Source organism: Ammospiza nelsoni, chromosome 24 (assembly GCF_027579445.1).
Source record: "Ammospiza nelsoni isolate bAmmNel1 chromosome 24, bAmmNel1.pri, whole genome shotgun sequence".
In the NCBI taxonomy this organism is placed as follows: Eukaryota; Metazoa; Chordata; class Aves; order Passeriformes; family Passerellidae; genus Ammospiza; species Ammospiza nelsoni.
Genome location: NC_080656.1, coordinates 561,484 through 588,892, shown reverse-complemented (window position 1 = coordinate 588,892; position 27,409 = coordinate 561,484). Strand labels below are relative to the sequence as shown.

The following is a 27,409-nucleotide window of genomic DNA, read 5'->3' as shown; positions in this document are numbered from 1 at the left end:
AGGGAGCACAGACAGCATATGGCGAGGGGCACTTTCCCGAGGAACAATCACCCTGCAGACCTAGGGAAGCAGAGACAGGAGGAGACTGCTGCAAAGGGACAGACACCAGAACCAAAGGAATAAGCTACAGACGGGTCCTCTATTGCCCAAGGGAAGGAGGAGACACCACACGCCAGACAGACAGTGGCCAGCTGCAAAAGGCCAGTGGGAGGCAGGACTTACTCATCTTTTTACACACAGCCATACAATACTCCTCTGACTCAAAATTGTTCCTGTTGCCTCCGCAGCCTCCATATATAAAGCGAATGCATTTTCTCTTGTTAGGATCGAAGTACCAACGAGGCATCACAGCCCGGCAGGGCCCTGTCATGGCCTCCTGGGAGCAGACAGCTGTGTGGAAATGGGTGAGAACATGAGCTAGTGAGGAGCACAGGCCTTGCCGAGCGATTTACATGATGCAGAGGTGGCTCTATTTCACCCCTTCCTCTGAGGCACTGGCCTCAACATTGCTGCTGCACCAACCCAAGGGCTTCTGTCAGTTTTGGGGGGGGCTTAACATTCCAATGCATCCATTACAAGCTGGTCAGGGAGATGCCTGCACGTGGTGCTTTGGATAGCCAAGCAGCTCACTCTGTCTCTAAATTGAGCTCTCATCTGTGAGAGATTTCTCCAGAGCCAGGGGCTGAGACAACAGGAATCTGTTCTGCTGATACCACAGAATTATGCCCCAGCTACCCCAGTAGGAGACCCTCCACTCTATAAAACCAGAAGCATGAAAAGCCAGTCAATTAGGGCTGCTTTAAAGCATCAAAGGATGTTCAGTTCACTGCACTCTGCCTGGACAGACATTCTACATCTTACAGGGCAAGAGTAGGAGTAAGTGAAAAAGCAGGCTAAACAAAGGGATTGACCTCCATGCCAGCCTCAGACACTGAGGTTTTAAGGTTTGAAACATCTATGCACCAAATATTAAAACTCCACGTAGCCATGGTACGTGGAATGCTTCATGGTGAGCCAGCAATAGCAGCTGGGCTGTTTTGAGGCAAGAGAGCAGATAATAGCGTATAAATTAGCAACTGTTCATAGCACTTCAGGGAAAAAAAGACTGCATACTCCCAAAACAGACACCCCAATCATATTCCTCCAAGCCTCTTACAAAACCTGCAGATCTGCAACAGCCCTGTACACATATGAGCTAAGCCTTGTCTCAGCAAGGAAAATCATCTGCAGCATGCTGGCATTTTACCAAAAAGATGCGAGAACTGCTGGCAATGATTCAGTGATCTGTAGCTAATTGAATTTCTTTCCCTCTCCGCTCCTCCCTCCTCTGCAGACACTTCTACATGCAAAGTGTAAGACATCACATAATGCTAAGGCGTCACATCATGAGCCCTCTGCAGAGGCACCTACCGCTCAACAAAAGCTGCCACCAGCACAGTAGATTATACTACTGCAGAAAGTCTATCTTAACATATAACAAAGTTGGGGCAGTCGTGCTGGCTTTCTTTTGTGGAAGAGAAGTGTTTTGCAAAGGCCGCACCAAGGATGTTCCTCACCCTTAAATGACCAGGTGGCACATCTGCAGAGTATGGCCCACCACTTCCAGCTTCCTCATTTTAAGCTGGTATAAACCACCAGATTTTAAATTTACAGTGTACCCCAAATGTCCCTTTAAGATTTTCCAAAATTTGCAGATACGGCTTTTCTGACTCATCACTGCACCTTCACAAGGTGCTTGCTCAACATGCCACACACTGGGCTTCCTGCCAGCAGAACTGCTGTTTATCTGGAAACATATGGCCCATGCTCTAGAGAGTTAATTTCAACACTTGAAACAAGCATCATCAGCTTTCCTCTGTTTGCTAACTTATCTGGCAAATAAAACTTCCAAGTGGCACTTATCGGCTTGATCAAAACCCCATCACTAACAGACAGCCAACAGGAATGATCTCAAGGGAGCAGGAGGCCTGTGGACTGGAATGTGTCTTACATTTCATGTCACTGCTCACTTCTTTTTCAGACATAGCCTTGTCACTGCTGGGCTCTGTGGGTGTCTCTTCATTGTAGTCATCATCAACCTTGTAGCTGTCATAGTAGTAATCACGGTCTTCCACCACATCCTCCTCCTCTTCCCCTTCATCATCCTCATCCTCATCTTCCTCCACAGCTGTTCCTGTGAAGTCTTCTACACCCGCCTCTGTAGGGAACTCACTGGAGGGACACAGATAAATTAGGGAGTAAGGTTAAGGCTAATCACTTGGATGTACCTGAATAATGATTCTTTCCATCCGTTCTAGAAACAATGGAAATGGGAAAAATAAAGTATACTAACTATTAATTAGCCCATCACTCACAGCAAGGGGACATCCCTTATTACAGACACTCCTGCTGTTGCAAGCAGAGATTCTCCATGGCTCTGCCTTCATGCGGCCTCTTTCCATTGTTCAGTAAGTGAAAGTCTAACCCTGTTGAGTCAGGCTCCTACTATAGAATCCCAGAATGGTTTGGGTTGGGAAAGACGTTTAAGCCCATCTTGTTCCACCCCCTCCCCTGGGCAGGGACACCTTCCACTATCCCAGGTTGCTCCAAGACCCATCCAACCTGGCCTTGGACACTTCCAGGGATCCAGGGGCAGCCACAGCATCTCTAGGCAGCCTGTGCAAGGGCATCACCATCCTCACAGGGAAGAATTCCTTTCCAATATCCCATCTAACACTCCCTTCTGGCAGGGTAAACCCATGCCCCTGCAGGCCCTTGTCCAAAGACCCTCTCCAATTCTCTTGGAGACTGCTTAGGCATTGGAAGGGGCTCTAAGGTCTCCCTGGAGCCTTCTCTTCTCGAGGCTGAATGACCCCAACTCTCTGCAGGTATGAAGGGAGAGGGGGTATTTAGCTCCTCCAGTAAAAGGGGGACTGCAAAGTCATTTGTCCTCTTCAGGCTTAGAACACTTCTTTCAGAAACTCAGAAGTACAGAAATTTGCTCAATCCTCGCAACAAGGGAGTTGCTGTGTGAAATATTCCCAAGCAGCAGCTTCATGTGCCAAGCTTTCAATATCTATACCAGTAAGAACTCTACCTCTTGTAGAGGTCATAGTCTTCATCCTCATCCTCTTCCTCTTTGGACAGAGCCTCATCCACAACCTTAGTCTGAGGACAGCACACATATTCTGTGCCGTGGAACTGGTCCACTCCGCAGGGCAGCAGCATCCCGTAGCTGTGCAGGACCATCCCTTCTGTCAGACAGGCCTGAAAGGGAAGCCCATTCACGTCAGTCCAGCACCATGCTCTTCCTCTGGATAAAGCTCAAGTTTGCCTATCAGAGATCTCAAGAATGGCTTAAGTTTTACAGCAAGAACAACAGTAATATATGACCTAAATCTGAACATTAAAGGAGAGTGGAAACTTGTAGCATTAAAAAAAAAAAAAAAAAAAAACCACAAATGTCCCAGATTCAGAAACACCCAGTACTTCCTGGTGCTAACATTTCACACCCTGGCCCCAACAACTGATGGTCTGTCAACGTGGCAAAGTTCAGGAAAAAAAAGCCCTAAACATTTTGTGCCAAATCAAGGGAGAACACTTGAAAGAGTCAGAAAGGGTGTTTTTTCTTCTGGGCTGGCCATTTCAGTAAACTTTACCTATTAAACTTTACATTGTAGTAAGTGAATAATTGCTCAAATGGACTTTGTGTCAAGATTTTTTTACCAACTGTAAGGTTAAAATCAATCAGATAATTCAAGAAAAAGTTAAATGTAAAGTACACTTAGACATTATGTCTATATACTTCTCTTAAGCAAAGGAAACACTTGGCTTAGAGGTGCCCCCAAAAGAATGAAGAAAAGCTTTATTATGCCCGTCAGAACCCTTTTGTGCTTTACTCTGTTTCAACACTGTTTTTAAATGTGCCAAGTATTGCTGGAAAAGTTCTACAAACACATTTAAAGTAAATGATTTTTCAATTTTCTAGACATTAACAAGTTTACCCTCAGTTAAAAGACATTTCCTCTAGTATAGCTTTATTTAGACAGATTTTTGCTCACATGATTTTAAATAACAAGGAATTTTAAGTGGAGTATTCTTAACTGGTCATTGTATTGCTGTTTCTACAATTGTTGCTTCTACAAAATGGAAAACAAGCACATACTGTCATGATCTTGTTTTTATTACCCCAGCTTCAAATGGGAGTGCAGAGCTTTTACAACAGTTCAGCTAGCCAGACAGAAAAAACACACACACCACCCCCCCCCCCCCCCCCGCGCCAAACCATGGGCTAGATTTATTCTGAGAATATAATCCATCCCTTATGTAAAACCTCTACTCATCAGTCCAACAAAACTCAGATTTCTCCCAGGCAAGCCCTCCCAACCAAATCCCCAGCAGCAGAACGTACATTAAAGCAAAATGTCCAAGAAAAATATGAACTATCCTACGCTCACTGTAACTCCCTGGGAGAAAAAAAAAAAAAAAAACAAAAATAAAAAGGGATGAACCATTGGTTAAAGCAGTATTGCAGAGAGCTGATTTCAACTCCTACCTCTGTGATATGGATAAGCTATTTAGGAGAGTTTTTAATGAAGAATAACTCAATTGCTAGACAGATTTTTTATGTCACTTGAGTACTTTTAAATTTTCATTTCCTTGCTGTCAGCCTTAGTTCATTGACTAGAACACGGAACAGCAATACAGAGAGAAACACTGCTATGCTCCAACACTACAAACATCCGAGTGGACAGACCCAGAATAAACACTCCTGTCCCAGTGGCTCCATTACCTCCTTTGCCACAGTGTGCCAGTGCTGGTGGCTTTCACACACATCCATGCGCTCCTTGTGGAAGAACCGGCACTTCTCAGGCACCAACAGGACATCACTTACAAACTCACCCACTGGAAAACACAATGGTCACAGTTCACACGTGTCAGCAAATAAAGCCTCCCAGAACTCCCCGAAAGGGCACTCCGTGTATGTGTCAGCAGTTCCAGTTGAACCAGGCAGAAATACCAGTTAAAGTGTAGCCATTTTTGTTTGCCAAGCCGAGTTTCTTGGCCAATGCACCTTTTAATGGGGTCTAGTGCAGGTCAAATGCCAGCACACCCACCAGAATTACTCATTTTCTGCTTTGAAAATAGGGATTACAAGGAGAGCAAAGCAGGCTCAGAACTTTCAAAGAAACTTTATTAACAGAATTAAAAGAAAAAATAATTAAAAAATCAAAATAAACCTTCAGAACACTTCTCTGCCCTCACAACTTTTCTTTTCCCCACTGACAACATAAAGAGATAAATTTGGTATTTTCAGTCAGTTTACCACTTTTAAAATAATCTTTCTTTAGTCTACTTAGGGAGAGGAGTCTCTCCTGCCATGCCATGGAGACTTTTCCACAAGAAACAGTTTTCTTCTGGTTTTAATTTTCACGATTAGCCCCTTCCCAGAAATCTGCAATCACCAAGTCCCTACCACATTTTGGTAGTTTTCCCACAACCACCACCATGGGCCACTTCAGCTTGTTAGGGTGCAATTTTAGGGATGAGCTGTTCTAGTACAGAAACAAAAGTTCTCTTCTTTTATCCCTGGGAACAGAGGTTTTCTTCTTCCATCCCTGGGGCAAGGGTTTTCACCTCTCTCATTTCTCTCTCTTCAAGCTTCTCATTGGATCACAGCTACTTCAACATCTGCTTGCTTCAACACAGGTGCCTCTGCTCACAGTCATGGTTAGAACGCTACCCAGATCGCCCCAGTGCATTCCACGAGTTACAGGGGAAAAAACCAAAACTCTGGTGTATCAATTATATCTTCACCATAGCCTTACAAGAGGATTTTAGCCCAAGACTAAGGCATCTCCTCATTCTCCTCCCATCTGGGATTTGACTCTTTCTTCACTGACCTTGGTGTCTCCATGTTGTTTCCTTTACGTGTCCTCACCCTTTCCTTTTCTCTCACTCAAGAGAGGACTGAGGTCTGCAAGTTTCACCTGTGCACTGAGAAGAGTTAATAACTCATCCAGGCCTGCGGACGGCCACGTGATCTCTGTGGGGCAGGGCCGCTCTGGCTGCACACCCGGTTCCTGGCCCCCACATGGTCAATCCCAGCCCCGGGGCTGCAGGGCCGCCTCTGCTCTCAGCCATGAGATTTTCCACGGTGCCAGCGGAACGGCTCGGCAGCCCTCAGCCGGAGCCACAGGGAGCCGGCCTGGCCCATCAGCCACGGCTGAACTCAGCATGGCAGAACGTGAGCCGAGCCCCCGGCTGAGCCAGCCAGGCTGCGCAGCACAGCAAGCCCGGCCAGCACTGCAGCAGAGCAGGGCCCAGCCCAGTCCCACCCAGCCTGGTGCAGGTCCAGTTACCTCTTCAAAAGCCAGAAAAAAGAGTTTTTCCCAGGGTTTGTTCATTTTTAAATGTGATTTCACAGAGGCACCTTCATCTCTCTTAATTGGTTTGACAGGGTGTCAATATTCAAAACCAGCCAGCTGATTGGTTCCATCAGGTCTGAAGGAAGCTGCCAAGGTCTTTACAGGGAATCACTTCCATAGGTCATGGATTTTTGCTTAAATACATTAAACCACAATGTATTGTGGTTTAATGTATTTAAGGAAACGTTGTGCCTTGGGGGTTTGGTATATTCTTAAAGGAGACTAGTCAGACCAGCTATAAAAATTATTTCTGAGAATCTAAAGAAAAATAGAGCCTCTGAGAGTCCAATGTAAAACGATGAGCATGCTGTGATTCTGCTGACCCCGAAAGCTGAATGCAGAGTTTACAGTGCAACTTAATCAATAGTTGTTCTTCCATGAAAGGATTGGCTGAAGAGATTTCACTCAAATCTTTGAGAAGACTGTGTCTGCACTAAGAAGTTTCAAACTACCAAATCACCTATTTTCAAATGAGCTGCATCATACCAAAGTTCCTTCATGCTGTCTGCTGCTGTAACAGCCTGGAAATTTTTATATGCTGAGAGCGTTATCTATGTTTTCAGTATTTGAGCAAATCTTGTTTGGTTTTCATTTTTTTTTCCAGATGGTTCAATTCAAGATCAACCACAGCACATTCACTGCCCTAACCAAAACACAGAGAGCTGGAAAATAAAAACTATACAGCCTAAATATCAGAGTACAACCAGAGTCAGCAAATACATTGCATTCCAGTATCTAGATAACCTCAACCTCACTAGCATGAGGAAGCTTTGGTACAATCCTTGTGCCAAACCCAGACTTTTGCTTTTGGAGAAGATGGGAGAGAATCTGTCTGCTGTACAGACTCTACTTTTTGGACTTAAAAGCTATTTAGCCTAAATTTCTATCATCATTCAGCCTGGTACCAACACACATGAATTACGGATCAGAAGCAATTGAGGATCATGTCCAGTTCTTACCCAAGAAGTCCCAGCAAACACTGCCACTGGAATCCAAACATGAAATTTGCTCCAAGCCAAGGTTCTTCCTTCTTGCAGATTCAAATGCTGCATTCATTAACTTTAAAATAAGGAGAGAACTAGATGCTCTGAGAAGACCAGGAAAAGATCTTCAGCTCAAGTGTTTTAAAGCAGCATTCCCTGCACACGTGACCAGTAGTATTAGGAGCAGCAGCATTTGTTAAAATTGGAGAAAAGCTTGTAAGTCAAAGACTTTTGCTCACAGGAAAAGACTTTTGGAGAAGACTTTTCCAGAAAGCAGAATTCTTTGTCAAACCAATCTTTCACACCATCTTTTCTAAATATATTTTAAATATTGTTTGCATGACCGATATTTTTGCAGATCCTTACTGTTGATACTAAATGATCATGGATACATCTACAAAGTACAGAGAAGTTAGTTTAGAGTTAGATTACCTGATAACTGAAGACAGTGAAATCAAATTACCTTCACCATCCCTTTGCGATTACTTATATTTTAAACTAAAAGAGATATTGTATTTTCCCCATTTTCTCACCTCAAACAGGCCAGTTAGACTTTTTTTAGTTAATAGTCTTTCATCTTACTCTATCAGGAAAAGTTTAAATGCTTCTGGTAAGAAAAGTAAAACTGAGCAAACTTTAAAACCAAGGGACTCTGGTTCTGGGTTCTTCTCTTCACTTTTCAAATACAAAGGAGTTTTCCTTGTTGGGGTAGGGGCAGGGAAGATTAAACAGGGTATGGTGACAGGATCCTACCTCAAGGTCCCCTGTATATTAATGCATCAAGGAAAACACAACTAAGAAAGGGAACAAAATCCCCCAGTTTGACTATAATCCCAGAGAAATGCATAATCCATTTAGAAGAAGCAATTTGTGGAGTGCTGAAGATAGAGGTTTTATAGACATATGGCCTCCAGACTTGCAACTCAGATCTGAAAACCAAGACTGCCTCACAGGCTGGGGCCTGCAAATCATGAACACTGTGAAATATACTAATGAAAAACCTGAATAGTTTAATGCTAATCAAATTTTAGGGCAGTGTCAGTAAAATCAGCTTATTTTTTAGCTGGAGAATAGCCTAGGGGAACGACTATTTCTAAAAGAGATGACTCCTTATAAATCCAGGGATCTTGCTTCCATCCTTATTTCCATCAGAAGTTCATCTTATGATCAAGAGATGATCATAAGGAGATCCTTATGATCCAGTTTGGCTTGGTCGTTTCCCAAACCTGAATTTCCACATCTATAAAGACAAGCACCTTTCTCCCAGGATGTGTCCACAATAAATTCTGTGTTTAATGAAGTGCTTTATGATTGTCTCATGGAAGGCATTACATAAAGGACAAAGCACACACATGGTTCTGCTGCTTTGCCGGTATTATCCTTTGTCAAATCACATGGCAACCTGAGATACGGACACAAATGATGAAAACTGGTTCCTACTCAATGCTCCCAGCAATCAGTTGGGAGCATCCAGTAGGAGGTCTCTCCCAAGACCTCTTATAAGTCTTTTCCAGTGGATAACTGAAAAGAAAGCCAGCTGAGACTAAGCTCACTCCTAAGAACATGCAGTGCAGTGGGGCAGCGCAGTGACACCCACAACCCACAGGTCAAAAGTCACAAGTTAACCAGTTAAAACATGCTGCCTGATTCCAGGGGATGGGGACATTCTGGAAAGTACCATGAAATCCATCACAGTTTATCTCATATTCTTTCACAGTTCAAAATGGGGAAAGGAGATACAGCTGTAAGAAAAAGAGCCTCTTTGAAACAGCTAAGTTTAAATATAGCCATTGAAATAAAATAGAGATCTCTTGCCAAGGCCAAGCAGGAAGCCTGAGCACACAGAGCATTTAAGTCTCCAAGGCAACAAAATATTAAAGCTTCACAAAAATAGGATCAAAGTATTAAATCCCAGTGTTTTTGTGGTACTCAGATACAATAGTCTTCAGGTTTTTATGGCATTTGCAGAGAGAATGGGGATTTGTTTCTCATGCCAGGCACCATTATTCTACCACAGCTGTTACCAAGCTGTCGATCTGCTCCAGAAAGGCAGAGTTCCATCTCGTGGGAAGAAAAACATGTCAGAAAGAAAAACAGTGAAAGTTGTCTTGTATCAGGTTGTCATTTCCACAAGTCTAACAAACTGAGCTGCTCTCTCTGTAAGAATCCAGGAGGCAGCCCCTTGCTTCTCCCACAGGAAGGCACAGCACACCCACAAGCACACTCACCCAGGCACTTGTATGGCACAACGATGTGAGTGTGGTCCTTGCACTGCTTCTTCCCACGCTTGCACCAGCTGTCAATGCTGACGGGCTGGTTGGCTTCTACCACGTTGGTGATCTGAAGGTCTGGGTACATCTGGGGAACAGCACAGACAGAGAGGTTTCTCTCCAGAAAGGACAGAGAATGTGCAGAGCAGCTCCTACCAGAGTAGTAAGGCTGATTCTCTACACAAGAACGACTTCAACTTAGGAACAAGTTGGAGTTTGCACATGGACACACAACTCTGCTCTGGATCAAGCTCAGGACAGCTAGAGACATAAAAAAGCTCCAGCTGTCTGTCACACAGGGCTTCAGAAATAGATATGCCATTGCCTTGAGGCAGGAGAAAGCCACATCAGGGAAGAGTCCTCACTGGCACTAAGCTGAGAGGTCTGGATTGGCACAGCAGTGAAGGAGGAGTATTTGGGTATTTGGCTTTGGAGGAGATGTAGCTGTTTAATTCTTTCTGGAGCAGTACAATACCCCCGGAACAGCAATCACCAACAAAATGAGTTTAGTACCATCTTCAGACTCTCTCATCACTTGTCAAAATATGCACCCACCTCCTCAGGTTTCCTCATGCCTGGTCCATTTATGATGTATTAATTTGATCCTTATACCCTGGTTCTCAAGTCCAGACACTGACTTATATATAGGCTTCTACCACATGAAAAAACTGCAGTCCCAGTTATATCAGCCTTGTAAAACAGTTTAAAAAGTTTTCCAGTCTAGACACGGTACAGTATGTTGCTTTCCCATTAATAAAAATACATTCCTTGTGGTATTTTACGCGCCTGTCACCTCACAGGAGCAATTAAAGACACTGGACAAGACCAGTATGTTACAGTATATTTTTAACACACTAGAAGATGATTACATGTTTTTCAATAAAGTCTAAAGAGCTTAAAAATACTGACAAAATTTGATTAAAATATTTTTCTAAAATTCTGCCTGATCTGAGCACATCACTAAAACAGCATCGCTGCATTCTAACTAAAATAGGTGTCAGGTTCCATTTTATGCAACAGAGAGCAGATACTGGTTAACCAGCTCAGGGCAAGAACACTGGGGTAAAGCCCTGCAAACATATGAAGATACCTCTGACTGACAGACCAAGGACCTTCTGCAGCAGTAGGAGCTGATGGGAGGCAGCTTCTAAACCCCGCTGCAGTGTCCTCCCTGCTCTTCCTGGACAACAACACAGCAGGATAGTGCAGAGAATTGGACTAGGCAAAAGCAAGCGCATCTCCTACAGGGTTAATTTGCTACTGAGCAGCTAAATTGGAATCCAATTCCTTCACAGCAGTGAAGATTCAGGATCACACAGAAAGTCTCACCTCCTGGCAGTATTGCAGAATCTCCTCCTTTCTTCCAAAGCAGGTCTTGGTCCCAGAAGTGTCAGGTTCCCATTTCCCAGTCTGGATGTTGACATGCATATTTAGCTTCCCACAGAACATGGCAATTTGAGGTTCTGCCACTGCAAACCCTGTCCCAGCATTGGCTGCAAGGGCCTGTGAAGACAAACCAAAACAGAACACCTTGATTGTATTATCTGATCAACAACTCAAAGAACCAGAAACCCTCTGGCATCTTCTCAGACAGTTCCTGCTTGTTCCAGAATATCAGTGGAGTCTTGCAAACTATTTTGTAACAACATTCCTTGACATGGCGAGTCCATCACAAGTTTTCACGAGCAAAGCGTTTGTTTCCCAAATCCTGTTTGTTATAACTGAAACAACAACTTAGCAAAACCAAGAGTAATTCCCCCTAAAAGACTGCACCCACATGGACTAAAACAGATTCTGAAAAACTTACCAAATAACTAATACTAATAACTTCTGGCAGAAGGACCTCTGTGAAGTTACGCACAATACACAGGTATTACTACCACTAATAAAAATAGCAGAATTCTTGCAGTGAGACACAGTTTTTTTGATTTTTTGCTCAAACATTAAAATAAAGATAATTTCTACTGAATCAGAAAAAAACAGCTGTGACAACCAGCCTCCCAAAGCCTTGTATCCCATTCAGTGCACTCTTATGGGGAGCTGTTTAACATGTGTATTCTGTGCACTTCCCAGACTGCACCAACAGACAGGAACCTTACAGTCCAGGCCCACATCTGGGTCAAACTGCAGACTGATAATGAAAACAAGGTCAGACACCTTTCTCTGAAATCCTGCTGGCTGATTGAAAGAGGAAAAGAAGAGTAAATTAAATTGCAGACTTTTTTTTTTCTGAGAAGACTAAGTGGACTGCTGGGAGCTGAACATGCTCTCCTTAAACTACTAGCTGTTGTAAAACAGAAAGAGGCATAAGGCAAAAAAAAACAGATGAACTCCAAAGCTCTTTAAGGTGTTTAGGGGAATGGAATCCATTTCAACTTCTCCAGATAGAAACAGCAATGCACAGTCTGCTGGTCTTAAGCTGCTTTTCCTGGCAGGTAACACAAACCCCAGGCTACCACTCCTGCCTTCATATTGAATTTTTTGTGAACAGAAAAATGTATGAATTACTGTGGGCACTGTTCACTCCCTACAGCCTGCAGACCTCCATCAACTCATATCAATAGCAGTATGTTTAAAAGAAATAAAGGAGTAAAGAGTAGAATTCAACTGGACAACTTCTTTTTGCAGCTCTTAGTTACAGAATATTAGGAAAAAGAATAACTCTTTTTATAACTATTATATTTTTTCCCCCTCCCCTTATCTCTCTGCCTAGAGATAAGGCATTTCAACACTCAGGAAGTCAAGGTTTGTTTAGTGCTGAACAGAACATTAGTGCTTGGGGGAGAAAACCAATCTGAGGCACAAAAGCATAAATTCAAGTATTAACTGAAGAAAAATGACCCCCTGCTTTTTAAGTACTATTCACCCAAGCATCATTTAAGAGAAACAGTCTTATACAAGTGGTTTCTACTTACTCTGACCCTCCCAACCAACAGATGCTCATGACAGCATGTTTTAGCACAGACCACAAAGTAATAAAATACCAAACTACATGTAAGAGATAGCAGCATTTATGTCCCAGTATCCAAATCCTGCCAAATTCACATATATTTTCAAGTTTACTATGGGTACGTTTGTCGTACTCTCTGTCCTAAAGAAAAAAGAGTCACATAGTCCTGTACTTCCAGCTACAGGAGGAACTCTGAGGGATAGACTGGGGTTGGGAATATGGTGCAGTAACTCGGTTCTTGCAGAAAACAAGTCTTTAATAAACATCTTACAAGTGCACACACCAGAATCTGCAACAGGTCTTGCACCACCCTCCTCCCTGATTTCTCTTCAGAAGAAAGAAACAAATATAGAATGATCCTTCAGAACTCCCTAAACACACACAAATTTTTTAAGAGGCCATTTTTATCTCTCTCCAAACAAACAACACTTTGGTACCAATAATAATTCTCCAGAGACCACAGGACCTCACATGCAGGAAACAATCCCCAAAACAATTTTGTTTGATGGCAACATTGCAAGCACATCCAAGTTCCACCCCTGGAAAAAACTGAAAAGAAATGCAAGATCAAGAACCCAGGAAGCATTAAGGGCATTTTGATGCCCTTGTAAGAATACAGGGCATCAAAAGAGAATAAATGTATGTGCTGTGATGGCACTGCTGATGCCTGAAATCTGACTCCTTCAAAGCAAACTTAACAAGTCTGCAGCAATAAAGGAACTTTGTGAGCAGGAGAGGTGCAGGATCCATTGAGAGGCAGAAACAGTCCATAAGTAATCCACTCATCACACTTCTTGCATGAGCAAAACTCCTGTTCAAACACATACCAACCTCCTGAAATCATGACCACCCGCTATTTACATACTGATTCCAAGCAGTGTTTGTTTTTGCTCCCTGCAAAGGTATCATTCCTCCTTCTTGGATTGCTCACATAGCTTGCATATCAGTCGAGTGCTGTTGCCATAGCTACCAGAACATGCTAAGCCCCAATTCACAGCTGACCAAACTACACTAATTACTTGCTTGATTTCATCACTTTTAATCAACTGACAGAAATCTTCTCCTGAATTGTGATGTTGGGCAAGTTAATGAAGTTTGAGATACATGAGTTGATTCTTTAACCCCAGGACTTGAAAAGCAAGATTTTTGTGCAATGGGCTTCAATTTTTCCTCCACTGGCAATCCACTCCAGGCCTCAATCATACAAGTTTTTTAATTTAGTACTTTAATCTCATTTTAGCTGTAATGAGAGAATACAGCACCTCCAAGCTTCACAGAGGCCACACCTTTAACACTGACACTTAAACAGGGAAAAAGATCACCTTTTGGAACCAAGTAACTTTCGGATGTTTCCCACAATTGCTTTCAGTGTATGAAAACTCGATGCAGATCCCTCAGGCTACACTCAAGCATCACTCTGCAAAAGGAAGGCTGCAAAACATGTAAACAGGCATGGAGCTTGGGATAAAGCCATGTCCTTAGTTAAGCTCTTTAGTACTTCAGAGAATTCACCCATTGCACATTGCAAAGGGATGAACAAACTGACAGCACATTTTTCTCTGGGAATTTCCCAGCCATAAATGGAAGCAGCTGCTTCTTTTAGTACGGGGAAGCAGCTATTCAATCCCTTAAATAAGCAGCCTGACAGAGCAGGAGGGACAACATACACATGATGGAAGAAAGTTCACCCAGTTGTATATGTCCTTGCTGAGCATTATTTTAGTAGCTATTATCCTGTTAATACATATACGAAACACGAGAGCAAGACAAATGTTACTTGGGAAAAGACTGTTCCATAAGCCATTACCTTCCTCACTGGAACTTGCATTTACAAGATGTCTCAGGAGAAACTGGGCTCTGCCTTTTGGCATAATTCTGTAATCCAGTTTGCTTTCCAAGACCAAATACGTTCTTCATTCCATAAACACATAAATCTCTGGCCAGTTAATGTCAGTTAAATTCCTCACCCTGCCAGCCAGTGCCCAATTTATGGCCCTGAAACACTGGAATTCAAGCCTCTAAATCTTCCTTTTCTCTGATGGAAGTGTCTGCCCGAGTATCCTGGCTTTTATTTACTAGTGGCCTCTTCAGCTTGTGACAACGGTTGGATGTGTGAGCTTACCCACCTGGAGGCCTGGGCCCCAGGCGCTAAAAAGGGTCATATGTGCTCTTCCTGCAAGTATCCCCCATCCCAAAGGAGGGACACAAGGTTAGAGACTTCAGTAAGATAATTTTACATCTATCCCTGAAACACAAGCAGGACATTGCAGTTCTGGTTTTTAAAGACAAACATGAAAACCACATCCATGTCCCTTGACTTTTATTGCCAGGATCTGTTAAACATCATCACAACATATTTCATATGCTGTCCATAGAGCTCCCTATGGAATACTATCCTGGAAAACCTTCTGGCATGCTGATGGGGACTTGAGGATTGAAGGGTGATTGGAACTTTTCTCGTGTGAAGAGAAGCTGATAATTATAATTCACAGAAATTACTTCTGGAGAGCTTTCCTGAACAGCACAAAGGTATCTGCAAAATACCATATTTAACTGAACTCTGCATTTTCAGTGAGGTCAAACATGACCAGAGCCTCATCCATCTGATCAGATTAGCCAGAATGAACCATTATTCCAACAAAACCACAGTGGATGGGAGCTTGAGAAGCATGGAGAGTCTGTGAGGAGAACCCACACCACACATGCCTTCTATCAGGCTACCTCTGCAGCAACACAAGAGTAGCTCTCTGCATAAAACCGTAGAAGATTAAGCTGTTCTAAGACTGAAACTCCAGCCGCTAGAATTTATGAGCTGCTGAGGAAAGCTCCAATAGGGAATTGCATTGACTTGGTGGGCAGAGAACTGGCTGCTGAGGGCATAGCCTGCCTTAACTGACAAGGCAGGGCCCTTTGTAGGATTCTCTATAGGTCAGAGCAGAATTCCTGCTCCTGAGAGTTACACGCATTCCACAACCAGCTGTTGCTACACTGACCAAAAAAAAAAAAAAAAAAAAAGCAGGGCAGCACTTGGAAAGCACTTGGAAAGATTACTTGTGCTGTTTATTTTTAATTAGGCTAAGGCCCTCAAAAGCAACACTGGTTACTAAATCATGGTCCACATGAACCACAACCTGAGGGACTCTGGAACACAAACACGCTGCTCAGCACTGTCCTTATTCAGATAAATCACACTGCCCACATTAAAATGAAGAAAGAACTCTTTCTGTTGCCTTTTTTTTTTTAATTACATTCCCTACTCTATCTGAGCAACTCTGCAAATCTCCCTTTGTAGGTGCAATACTCATAGATATTGAGGATATAAACTGAACACTTTCAAAACTACTGAGGAATTCTAACAGTTCCTTTGACACAAAAATGAGCCCTGTTACCTTACCAGCCTTCCTGTGAACAAAACCCTCCACAGCGGCTGCTTTTGAATATGTGAGGATTCTAACATTTTGCCTGACTGAAAAATTGGTGCGAATGTTTGTGCAGGGACTCAAACTGCTTCAATTGCATCCCCCATAAGAGGGTTGCCTCCAACTGATGTCCATAGGCCTTTTCCTTTCCCCAAGAAGAGGCCACTCCTTGAAAATGGAAATTAAGAAGAGCCACAGTCACAAACTGAAGCTACTGGAAGGAGAACAGCTGGGCTGGCATTGTAAAGCCCAGCCCTCCTGAATTACAACATGCAACAGAGCCCTTAAATCTAACATTCATTGCCATGAATCTCACCTGGAAATTAATGCTAAGTCAGTATTCAGGAAACCAACACTTCAACTAAAAAGTGAGAGAAGTTGGCAGAAGAACTTTACACACAAGAACTTCTGGACAGAATACTTAAAATTCCCCTGGTTTTGGATTGATAACTTGTAAATGCAAGCAGAGCTCTCAATTCATGCTTCAAATGGTGTTTCATGCATTGTTTTCCTTAGCTCCTCTTCCTGCTTTTATTCAGCAGATAGGTGGCTTGAACCCAGGAAGGTTCAAGGTCAGGAATGAATGCCTGACACAGCAAGCAGTAAATCTACAGACTAGCAGCTCATCCTAGCTTTATTGCTTTATTTTTTTTAAATTGCTGATAATTACAATAATGCACATGGGCAGGGGTCCAAGACAGGAAGAATTACTGTCTGCAGGCAGATCTGGTGTGAGCTGATAATACCAGCCTAGGTTTGCTTTTGAATTTAAATGGCAGAAATCTCACTAAAGCAGTCTTTGGCTTGCTTTAACTTGCTGGAAAGGGTGGAGTTCTCATCTGCTTGTCCTTTATTGACACTTGTGGTGGAGGAGTCTGCACCAGCAGAGAACTGGGAGCCAAGGCAGGAGCTGCAGTGGTAGCTGGGGTGCAGTTTATGTTTAGATGCCTGTGTTTATGGCCAACTTGAACACTCAGAAGTTCAGTGACAATAATCCACGTACTTCCATGTGTGCCAACAGCAACTGTAGGATTAAAAACCTACTGCAGCCTGAAGCATTCCTTACTGCCTTGCCACAAGGAAAAGGGGAGATTTCTAAGTACCCTTGACTCATAGGCAGCTATTTTGCCCTTGGAATTTGTGCTTAGGAGGTATGAGGTTATTTCCCCCTCTGGTTTATCACGCTCCATAAGGGCCTATATGAGTAAAAGAGCACATAATTTGCATGTGAGACATTTGCACTGTGAACTGCTGCACTCAATAGGGAGTGCCACACTGCAGGCAGTGCTAGGCTGGGGAAGAGGTGATCAAATGCAGGAAAGCCACAACTCAGCACTTCCTCAGCTTCCTGAAGTTGCTTGTGTAACACAGTTGCCTTTGGCATCCTCTTTTCTATCCCTGGAGAGACAAAGTTCATAACAACTGCACTGGAACATTTCCTGAACAAATGTTGCTGTACCCAGAACTGTGTCCTTTGAAAAAGATCAATTTCAGGGCCTCAAGCTTGAAAAGTACAGCTTGGGGATAGTGGCTGGGACTAGAACAGTTTAACGCAAAGCCTCCTTAAAAATAAGGGCAAGAGAACAGGAAAGCACAAACACTGATAATCCTCACAATGCTCACAGGTAGGTCCAAATAGGTTTAATCAGCAGGTCATCTTCCACGTGTCACAAGGACGTCAGGGACAATTTCCAAGCTGTGTCAGATAGACACCGTCAGGGCCACTTCCCTCCCCTCGCAGCAGAACACTGCCACAGCACTATTTCAAAGTCCCCTTTTTATGGCACCACCGCAGGTCCTATCCCAGCACAGAGAGCCAGGCCTATTTACCACCGGGCTAAACTGAGGCACAAAGTCAAGAGACTTGCCTAAGGTCACCCAGCAGCAGGCTCAGCTCGGTTTAATGCGGTCTCCTAGCTCCAATCTGTGTCATCACTCTGTCTTGTATGGTCCGACTAATAACTGCTTTCTCACATTAATTATTTGGGCATCTGAGGCACAGAGACCCAAGATGTCTTGTTTGTTAGTCAGTCAGCAAGCAAAAACTTGAGTGCAAGTTAATGTTTTCACATTCACTAATATTCTACCAAAGAAATGGCCACAGGGCAGTTTTGCCTTCCTGGACTATCAGAATGGAGATCCAAACTGAAGCCTAAGGACAGCAGCTATGGCTTAACAGTGTTTGAAAAGTTTAACTCTCAGGTCTTTCATTTCTGAACTGATTATTAATATGAACCATACTGCCGATACCACAAAGGCATCACTGAGAGCAGCAAATGTGGAGGAGTACTGAGAGATGCTATTCTGTAACTTCTCCATGGTTTGATAGGAGAGTTCGAGCCATCTTAAGGCACTTGAGCTACGCAAGAGTTTGGGAATATAATCACTGTAGTTACCAGGAGACAGATTCCATAATACACAGGAAAGTACATTCAGAAAATCTTTCATAACTTCAAAGCAATTTGTTCAAGGCAAAAGTAACTCCTGGACTAAAACTAATCCAAGTCACACACCCACACGAGTTCTCCACTAACTTCCCTAGTGGCCAAATCTGGCAGAAAGGAGACAGAATTTGTTAACATCAGGCAGAGAAAATTAAACCCCTTACTACTGACTCAAAGTGATTTAGCATTCCAGGAGGGGACAAACCAAAATTCCTTCCTCAAAACAGCACAAACATTTGTTTTACAGACCTTGTGAAGCTCACTGGGAGTTGTGCACAAGGGCCACTGCATGAACCTGTGGCTTCTCACTCCATCTACTTGTCTAACCACTCGGCTGACTCCAGATAAAAAGGCTGCATTTCTATCTAAAACACAATGATCCAAAAGGCAAGCAGGAAACTGAAGGGTGTATTTTAACAGAGAATTTGAAGTGGCAAGGAAAAATTCCTGAGGGAAAAAAAAAAAAAAAAGATAAGGATAAAGAAGGATAACAAGCAGGAATGCAGTTTGCAGGTCAGCAGTCTGAGTTTGGTTCAAGTATCCACCCCCTAACAGATGTTTTTCAGCATCACAGATTGATTATTTATGTGCACAGACTGCATGTGTTTTTGAATATGATAAAATACTTTGAATTTTCAAGTCCTGCAATTAGGCTACAATGCAACTTCCCAACAGCACACAGGCCGTGCTCTGACCAAGCTGGAGCTCTGCAGGTCATGCCTAATGCTTTCCACCTCGAAATTCACAATCTTCTGTTAAAAAAACCCAGAACTCAACACAATTAATTGGTAATTCTGTCCTCCAAACAATTCAGATGAAACTTCAAACCTGCAGAGGAAACCATGAAGTTTTTAAGTCTTGGCTTTCCAAACCATGCTAATGACCATCTTTTGAAAACTGGAAACCACTAAAATATAGGACTGCTTTTATCCTTGCTGCTGCTCCCTGAGCTCTGCCAAGCTTATGCTGATCCAGAACAAAATTAACGAGTTAGCAAAAAATTATGGAATACCCTTGTTGTTTCCAGAATAAAAACTTAGAATACTTTTATATTTTAAACTTTAAGTCCACCCAAAAGCACAGGCTACTGCTACAAATTTCAAGCCTATGAAAACAGTCAGTAGTAAGTATCTGTTACTGAGAACAGGTAGCAACTCTGGCTCTTAGTAAATCTATTTAAAAATATTGGAAATTGGAATTTTAAACCAAAACCATTTTCCCATACACCTCCTCCTGTTATTTGTTCAGAGTTGTTATGGAGCATCTTTCAGGCAGCAGCTTACATGACTGCTCACATACAAAACAAAATATTTTAAGAACCTTTCATGTCCAGGTATGCAGAAATCAGTGTTTAAAGAGATTCCTATATTGGCTCAGTAAGTTTATTCAGGTCTGATAAACAACATCTTTTTCCTTAAAGAAAACTTCAATGTGAACATTGTGCCAAGAAAGTTTAGTTTACAGTTAGCTGCTGATTAGGAACAGTTCCTACCACTCCACTAAAAAATATTTTTAATAAAAAAGCAAGAGAATTAATTTAGCAAAACCATCTCAAACTGTCACCAAAAGAGTCTTTCATTTTCCTCACTGCAGCTATTTCTTATCCCAGCAATGAGAGTGGTGAAAGGCTGCCAGCTGCCTTCCACTACTGCCAGCAAACTGAAGGTGAGGGAGCAAGCCCTCAAGCAAGGGTAGAATGAAGAATAGCAAGCACCACCCTGGCTAAGCATGGAGTGCTGGAAGAAGGCTCAGAGCAACACTTCTTACTTCCAAGAGTCTGAGGGCAAAAGCTTTATTTGCTCATTTTTAAGCTTACACACACAGCCAACCAGTGCTCAAAAGATCCTGTGACTATCAGCAGAATTCAGGCTTAAATCTTCCAATTCACCTTCTTCCAAAGCAGAGGATGAAAAGTAGACTTCCATCCATTCTCTAGAACTCAGACACCTGGATTCAGCAGTCCGACACGTGAGAAGTCACATGACAAAAAGCATTTTGAAGTACCCTCAAAATTTGTCAGGAGCAGGGTCACAGAAAGTAAAGGACCTCAGCAATGGCTTAATGTATTTCCATTTTTTCCACTCTTTAAAAGCAATCCTTAGTAATTTAGCAGCATTTTATTTCTAAAGCATTAATTCATCAGCCGGGGTTAAACAGTCACAGCACCACCCCACAGCTAGCCTTGCACAAAAGCTCTAATGGACATATTAACCAGCTCCTTCACAGGAAGCAGCAGAGCTCTACTTACAACAGCTGCCTAATGCTATTAGAAAATTAAGTGGTAATTTATAGAACAGACTCAAGCTGGCTGAAATGGCCATTACTGATTTTGCTGATCCAGAAAGTAAAACTAGCTCCACAGAAGCAAGCCTAGAACCTCTATTATTTCAGGGCTATCACTGCAGAATATTTACCTGGCTTTGCATGTTGAACACCTGAATTTCTTACACTGAATTTTATACCTCTTCACCCTATTGAGCTGTATCAGATTGCATAGCACTGCATGGAAATAAAATGGGAGAGGGGATTTTTATCTTCGATAAAATGAGATTTTAACTTGTTAATAATCTCTCCCAGGTTTCAGTGGGAAGCATGAACTCTCTGTACACTGATAATTATTTCCTTGACGTTTCTTTATTCATTTTTTGAAAAAATTTCAAGGTAGGGAAGAGAACACTATTCTTTTCTGTCGGCTTAGTTAAAATGCAATAGACCAGACGATTAGTGGAAGAATTCACATGCTGCAGCTGCACCCACCTGATGGGCAGGTTCTTGATGAGTTTTAAGTAATTTTACACTTCACTGAGGGCTTCTAAGCACAAAACAATCAGGTGCTGAAAGCTTTACTCCAAAGGTGGAAGCAAAAACTGCCTGTTCTGCAACAGCAAGGGAAATCACTCCCTGAAAAAGAGCAGGCAGGACAGTTTTAGACCATCTTGTTATGCCTTGAAGAGGCACTATCCAGCGAGAATTTCCATTACTTCAACTGATATTCCTCTTCAAGGTCTCTGTATGTACTAGTATTTTTATTTGGTTTTTTTAAACCCTTTTCCCGGGCTGTCCATCACAGCAGCTTTTTTTTTTTTTTTTGTATAAAGACCAACTGGAGGAACTGTAAAGAAAACTGTCAAGATACGTTATTTTGAACAGATGCATTCCAAACAATTCTTTATCTTCCTGCTTTGAAAAGGCTATTAGGCAAGGAAAGAAGTGACTATTGACTTTTACTTAGAGATGCTTTTCTTTCTCCTGCTCAGATGCTCTTGGAAGACATGCTTGAATGAGAAAGAACTAAATGGTCAGCCTTCTAAACAAGTTTTGCTTTCCTTGACCCCACAAGCAGATAAGGACAGTTATGGAAACGTTGACTTAACATGCAAATCTGATCACAGTGGTTGGAGGGTAGATTGATCTGCCTATTGATGCAGTTGGCCACTCATCATTTTCCTAGCCATGGGCGGAGTCACTTCAGTAGTGCTTTCAGCAGTTGCACACAGTTCTAACCCTGAGGAATGGTGGTTTTATGTTTCGCTGGTTGACTTCAGACATGGCCCAATAAGGTGTTTCTTAAATTCAGAAACCCAACTGTGCACACATCTCAGCTGCAAATGAATCTGGCAAATCCCTGATGTTGATTAGCCCCACAGATGTCTCAAATCATAAGAGAGCAGCACACAAGAAAGCTATACTAAAATTATAGCCTGATAGGCAATAGCACGAGACAGCCAGAAGCATATCTCATTCTAATATAATTACTTTGGATATCTTACAAAAACAAAAAATCATTGAGAGCCCAAATAAGTTCCATGCTTTAATTATCCTGGAGGCTGCCTCTCCCTGCACAATTCCCAGCCAGCCTGGACAGCAGTGGGACCAGTACTACAAGGATTTGCATTATGAGGCTGGGAACATTCTGAGAATATTGCACTGAGAACTTTCGTATGTCACTGCAGTACCTGTTGAAAGGGGGAAAACAGGTTTGGTAACCAGCACAAAATGGATTTGTGGGTGCCAAGGCTGCATGGCAACTCTACAGCCTGGACAACAAAGGCAAATAGATCAACTATTCAGTCACAGTCATACAATTGTGTTAGAGGCTGTCTGTATTTTCAAAGTTATACCTGTCAATTAAAGGCTCTGAATATTAACCCAGAGACGTGGAAATAAATAAGAACAGTCCTCTGCTTTGGGTTGTTCCCATAGTTAATTCACTGCAGGAAGCATCCTAACAATAGTGCCAAGCAGACCATTTTAAGTGGCACTCAGGAGTCAAGGTGGGGCAGACAGAACCAACTATTCACTTAAACACAGCAGAGAAAAATGAGAGCAAGAAAGTGTCTCTACAGACAGCACTAGACCAAGAGTTTCCATATGCAAACTAAGCCCTGGTTTCATCTTTCTGCGATACAAGCATTTCAAGTCTGGCTCAAGTTAAAGATGTTCCCATCCTGATGCATTCCAACAGACTGTATCATTCCAGCATGTTCACTATCTTTATTTTGTACTTAACAGGACATTTGGTGTATTCAGCAACTTAATGACTATTTTAATCCCCTTCATCAGTGAAGAGCATCATCCTGGACATGTTGTAGGTAGAGACTGTGAGATGGATGCTGCTGAGACCCATCTGAAGAGCCACTTCAAGGCAGAGCAGTCATTCCAAGGCAAATACTATAAACCAAAAAGAAATCTCTGCTTGATCTGGTGTACCTAAAGCTTGCTGTTATAAACAGTAAAAATCAACCCTCTTTTATGAACTGAGAAACAGCTTAGAGCAGGTCAGCAGCATCCTCTTAAAAAAGACAAAAGACTTTCAGAGGCAATGCATCTCCAAGTCAACACCAGGGGAAGAGCTGCTGAAAGTTTAGCACATTAAACCTATCTTAGTTAATGCTGCTGCCAGCTGTGGCTAAATGTTTGTTGTGCCCCCAGTTATAAGATAAAAATAAATGGTGTATTTGGTCACAGCCCAATAAATAAAACAACAGAAAATTATGAGTAATAAGAACTTGCACTAATGCTATCAGCCACTCAGATAATGAGGAATAATGATTCAGATTTTTGCAAAAATCTTTAAAGACAATGGCATAAAGCTCAAAAAGCCAAACTGAAATCAAGGACAGCAAAGCAAATGAAGTAAAATCATCTTTGCTTTTGCCTGGAGCAAAAGGCCATTTAGGGTCTTGGAAAACAGTGCTCCCCATGTCTCTGCTACAGCACACAGGAAGCTTGCAGCCCAAAATTTTCCTGGTGTCTCCATAATAATTTTTCCTTGGAGTACCAAGTATAGCAGTTTGCACACACACCACTAAAAGTATGACAGCACTACTCCTGAAATCCATCAGCATTTATTACCAAAGGACTACAATGCTGCATTCTACTCAGGGCCCTGCAGTGAAAGAGGGAATTAACATGCTGTAGATGCTCTGTGGAAAACCTCTCATAGTTATATTTTGAAAAGTATTCTTCTCATCACGCTAAGTCCCATGTGAAGCAAGTTGCAAAAGCTTGCTCAGTAGAATTGAGTGCAACAAATCTATCCAAACCCAGAAATTTCAGTCTCAACTGCAAAATCCCTTTTGTCTCTACTGTGGATTTTACATTTTAGCAAAGATTTCCTGCCATTTAAGAGCCCTACTATGTAAGGAATCCAGCTCTTCTAGTTCCTCTACCTGGCAGCCAGGATGCAAAGGGAAGGACCTGTTGTGCAGGGAGAGATCAGCTAGTTTATGTTTATTTCTTGGTCTCCCAATCTCAGAAACCAAGATATACTCCACAGCAAGACACAAGGATTTAAAATTAAGGATTATTTAAAAACACTATGCATAAAACAGCACTATGGATTCAAACATAGGTAACAGGTTTCAGCTCCTGTGATTAGTGCAAGTTCTTATTCACAAACTCAAATGCGTATACCATGAAAAAAAGACAAAAGTGCCTAAGCACATAGGCAGGAGGAGAGGGACAGAACAGGTGACAAGCAGTGATCCAGCCGACAAAGCCAGCTGTAGACAAGGCAGGGATAAAGCACTGCAAATCCTTCCACCCCATCCAGCCTTTGCTCTGGGAGGCCATCCATCTCTGCCTCAGCTATTGGAAAATTGCTTCCGAGAAAGTGGTCGTGCCCTTAACAGGACATCCACATACTGACTGCCTTTGTTGCAGGGCAAGTATTGATGCAATTTGAACAAGACAGCATTTATCAGGAGTGACAGGGGCAGGAACATGTTTTTGTCCCCCCTTCTTTCCCCAGTGTCTCCTGCAATGACACAATGCTCTGTCCCAAGCCCAAACTTCACACACTCAAAGGAGCACCACAACTTCATTCTGTGACCTCCTCAAGAATTCCCCCAGCAACTCCTGGGATCTGGGTCTTGCCCAGGTAAGCCACAGCATCACGTCCATCCATGCCCAAAGGCTGAGTTCTAATACATCAATACACTGCAAATGCAAAATTTCCATTTTTTTGGCTGGTTACCAAGAGAAAACCTTCTCCACTGCCTGACATTTCCAGCACTGAGGCTTTACTTAAAGCCTCTGGAAATGAAGTGGTTATTGAAACCCTGCAACTCAAACTACTTGGAGGCACTTAAATCTCATCCCAAGTCCAAATGGGAGCTGAGAGCATCCTGCTCCATTCAAGAGTAATAACCGGTTTCCACGATAACATACACCCTCAACAATTTCTCAGTTTCCTTTTTCCCTGGCAGGCAGCACATTTCAGTTCATACACAAGCACTGCTGTACCCCACATTTCAGAATCCATCTTTGACCAAGGCTGCTAAGGCAGCTCCATGCTCTGCTTGGATCCTGACACCATTTCATTCTTCTTTAGCGTTTCTAAACATGTTTGTGATCTTGCAGCATAAAATAAAACACCTATCAAATTCAATTTCTTCAGTGAGGGCTTTGATAAATTATGCAGGGAAAGACACATGCAAATGCCAATACACTCTCAGGGAGCACTAACCACAGGTTTGAATCAACATTCTGCATTTAATCTTTGAGAAGAATACTTATGAGATTAAAGCAAATCTGCCCCACTCTATTTCAGGCCACAATTACCGTAAGATGACCACTGTAAGAAGTCAACCAATGCTTGGTATTAGTGAATTATCCTAATTCACACAGATTCCTCTAGGATAATTTCTGGCAAGTTACTAGGCCTGATATGAATGACAGAAGATTAAACACTGATAAACAAACAACTAAACTTAGACCTGCAATGTGTCATGTCAAATCCAAAACCATATAGAGAATTTGGTGATTAAAGGCTTTATGCTAGAGGGTACCATAAGTCTAAGCAGAGACCAGCTTCTCTAGTAAATATGCAATCCAAATCCGCTTGGAATCTAATGGGAGTGCATAATATTTACTGTAACAGATGGTATGGGTTAAGATTTTTCTTTTTGTTGCTGTCATTTCACACCATGCAATGACATCATAACTAGTGGGATTCATCAACACAAAATCCAAAATAAAAGGAACAAAGCTTTTGGCAGGAAGCTGGAGCTAAAAATAACATAAGAGCCTTTAAAGAAACCCCCAAAGATCAAAAATGCTAATGTTTGGCTTTTGATTTAAGCATCTCAGTACTGAAGCTAGCATAAGGCAACTCGTGGAAAATACCAAGTAGTTTGCTAAACCTCTGTTTCATCTCTGCAACATCATCACCAGATGAAGATTTTTGAGTTCACCTCACTGGCTCCATTTAGAGGTTTATAGTGATGGGTTCAAGAACCCAAACACAACATCTTCATGAGAAAACACAAGCTCTAATACAGTAGAGCATTAATAAAATAATAAAATTCTCACTAATGCAAGAATTGAAAGAAACCAACCCCCTGACCCTCACCTCAGAACAGCTCACACATTTGAAAATATAACCAGAAAATATTTGTCGGAGGAAAAGAGACCTAAATGAGAACAGGAACTTTCAACGTTAAACACTGCACTTATTTAAACATGAAGTCATTCATAAGGAGATGACAATTAGCTACTTTTAAATGGAAATTTCATTGAATATCAACCTGCTGTTATAGTCAAGTAAAGCATGGCCTCAGCCAGCTCAGTGTGTCTGCCTGTCCCCGTCCTTGACCTGGATCAAAAATACACTTTGCACTGCTATAATTTTGTTAGAGAGAAGCTTACTGTATGAAATTACCTAAATGCATCCTTGTCACAGAGCCAGAGCCTGGGATCTGACTGCTGAGGCACGTTTATCATCTGCTGCACCTCGGCACGACACCACAGGCCGGTGACACTGCCAACAGCTGGAACACACCAATGACTCGGTGCCTTACCCAAAGCTTTCTCCAGCACAACTGGGAACCAAGGCACAGCTCCCACCTTCTGCGGATTCTGCTGGGGTTTTTTTCAGGCTGCATCTAAGTTATACTGACAATTTTAATGCCCTTCATACTTGATAGTCTGAAAAACTTGAGCTCAAAGTCATCCTTTGATAATGATCTTCAGTTAGTCTCAAAGCACAGTGAAGCCATCCAAGAAAAACAATTATTGACTTGTCTCCTCCATAAGCTTCTCTGAGGCTCACATACTGCATGGAATAACTTCAGACCCTGCTTCATCAACTGAAGGCCTTGTCTAGCCACAGCATTCTACCCCACAGCTCACCTGTGCAGGAAATCCTAGCACTAGAAATAACTGGTGAGACTTTTGAAGGTTTAGAGGAGGAACCCCCCAAGAAAGCCCTGGCAAAGAAGGTTAGACTGAACTCTCTAAGCAGCCACTGATCTGCAGGTTGAGAACTAAGAATTCGCTCAAACCACTGCTAACAGATGTTACTGCACAGCCCAACAGAGTCATTTTGAGAAACAAATCATCAGGAAAAAAACAGCTCAAGTGAAGCCACTATCCTTGCAGTAAACACTCCAACATCAGGATAGTTCAGCTGCACCAGTCCTCACAGACTACTG

At 42.4% G+C, this 27,409-nt stretch overlaps 1 protein-coding gene across 3 annotated transcripts in view; it reads right to left on the bottom strand.

Moving 5' to 3' along the window:
* APLP2 (amyloid beta precursor like protein 2) overlaps positions 1 to 27,409 on the bottom strand; it is a 50,234-nt gene that overhangs the window by 17,260 nt on the left and 5,565 nt on the right. For 2 of the 3 annotated variants that reach the window (XM_059488316.1, XM_059488317.1), the window contains exons 2-7: positions 10,990 to 11,163; positions 9,619 to 9,748; positions 4,772 to 4,884; positions 3,077 to 3,246; positions 1,991 to 2,211; positions 223 to 390 (exon numbers count right to left, since the gene is read on the bottom strand). In XM_059488316.1, coding sequence (XP_059344299.1) covers positions 223 to 390; positions 1,991 to 2,211; positions 3,077 to 3,246; positions 4,772 to 4,884; positions 9,619 to 9,748; positions 10,990 to 11,163 — 976 coding nt within the window. The remainder of the gene's footprint in view (positions 1 to 222; positions 391 to 1,990; positions 2,212 to 3,076; positions 3,247 to 4,771; positions 4,885 to 9,618; positions 9,749 to 10,989; positions 11,164 to 27,409) is intronic. The other variant, XM_059488318.1, reaches the window with a different exon arrangement.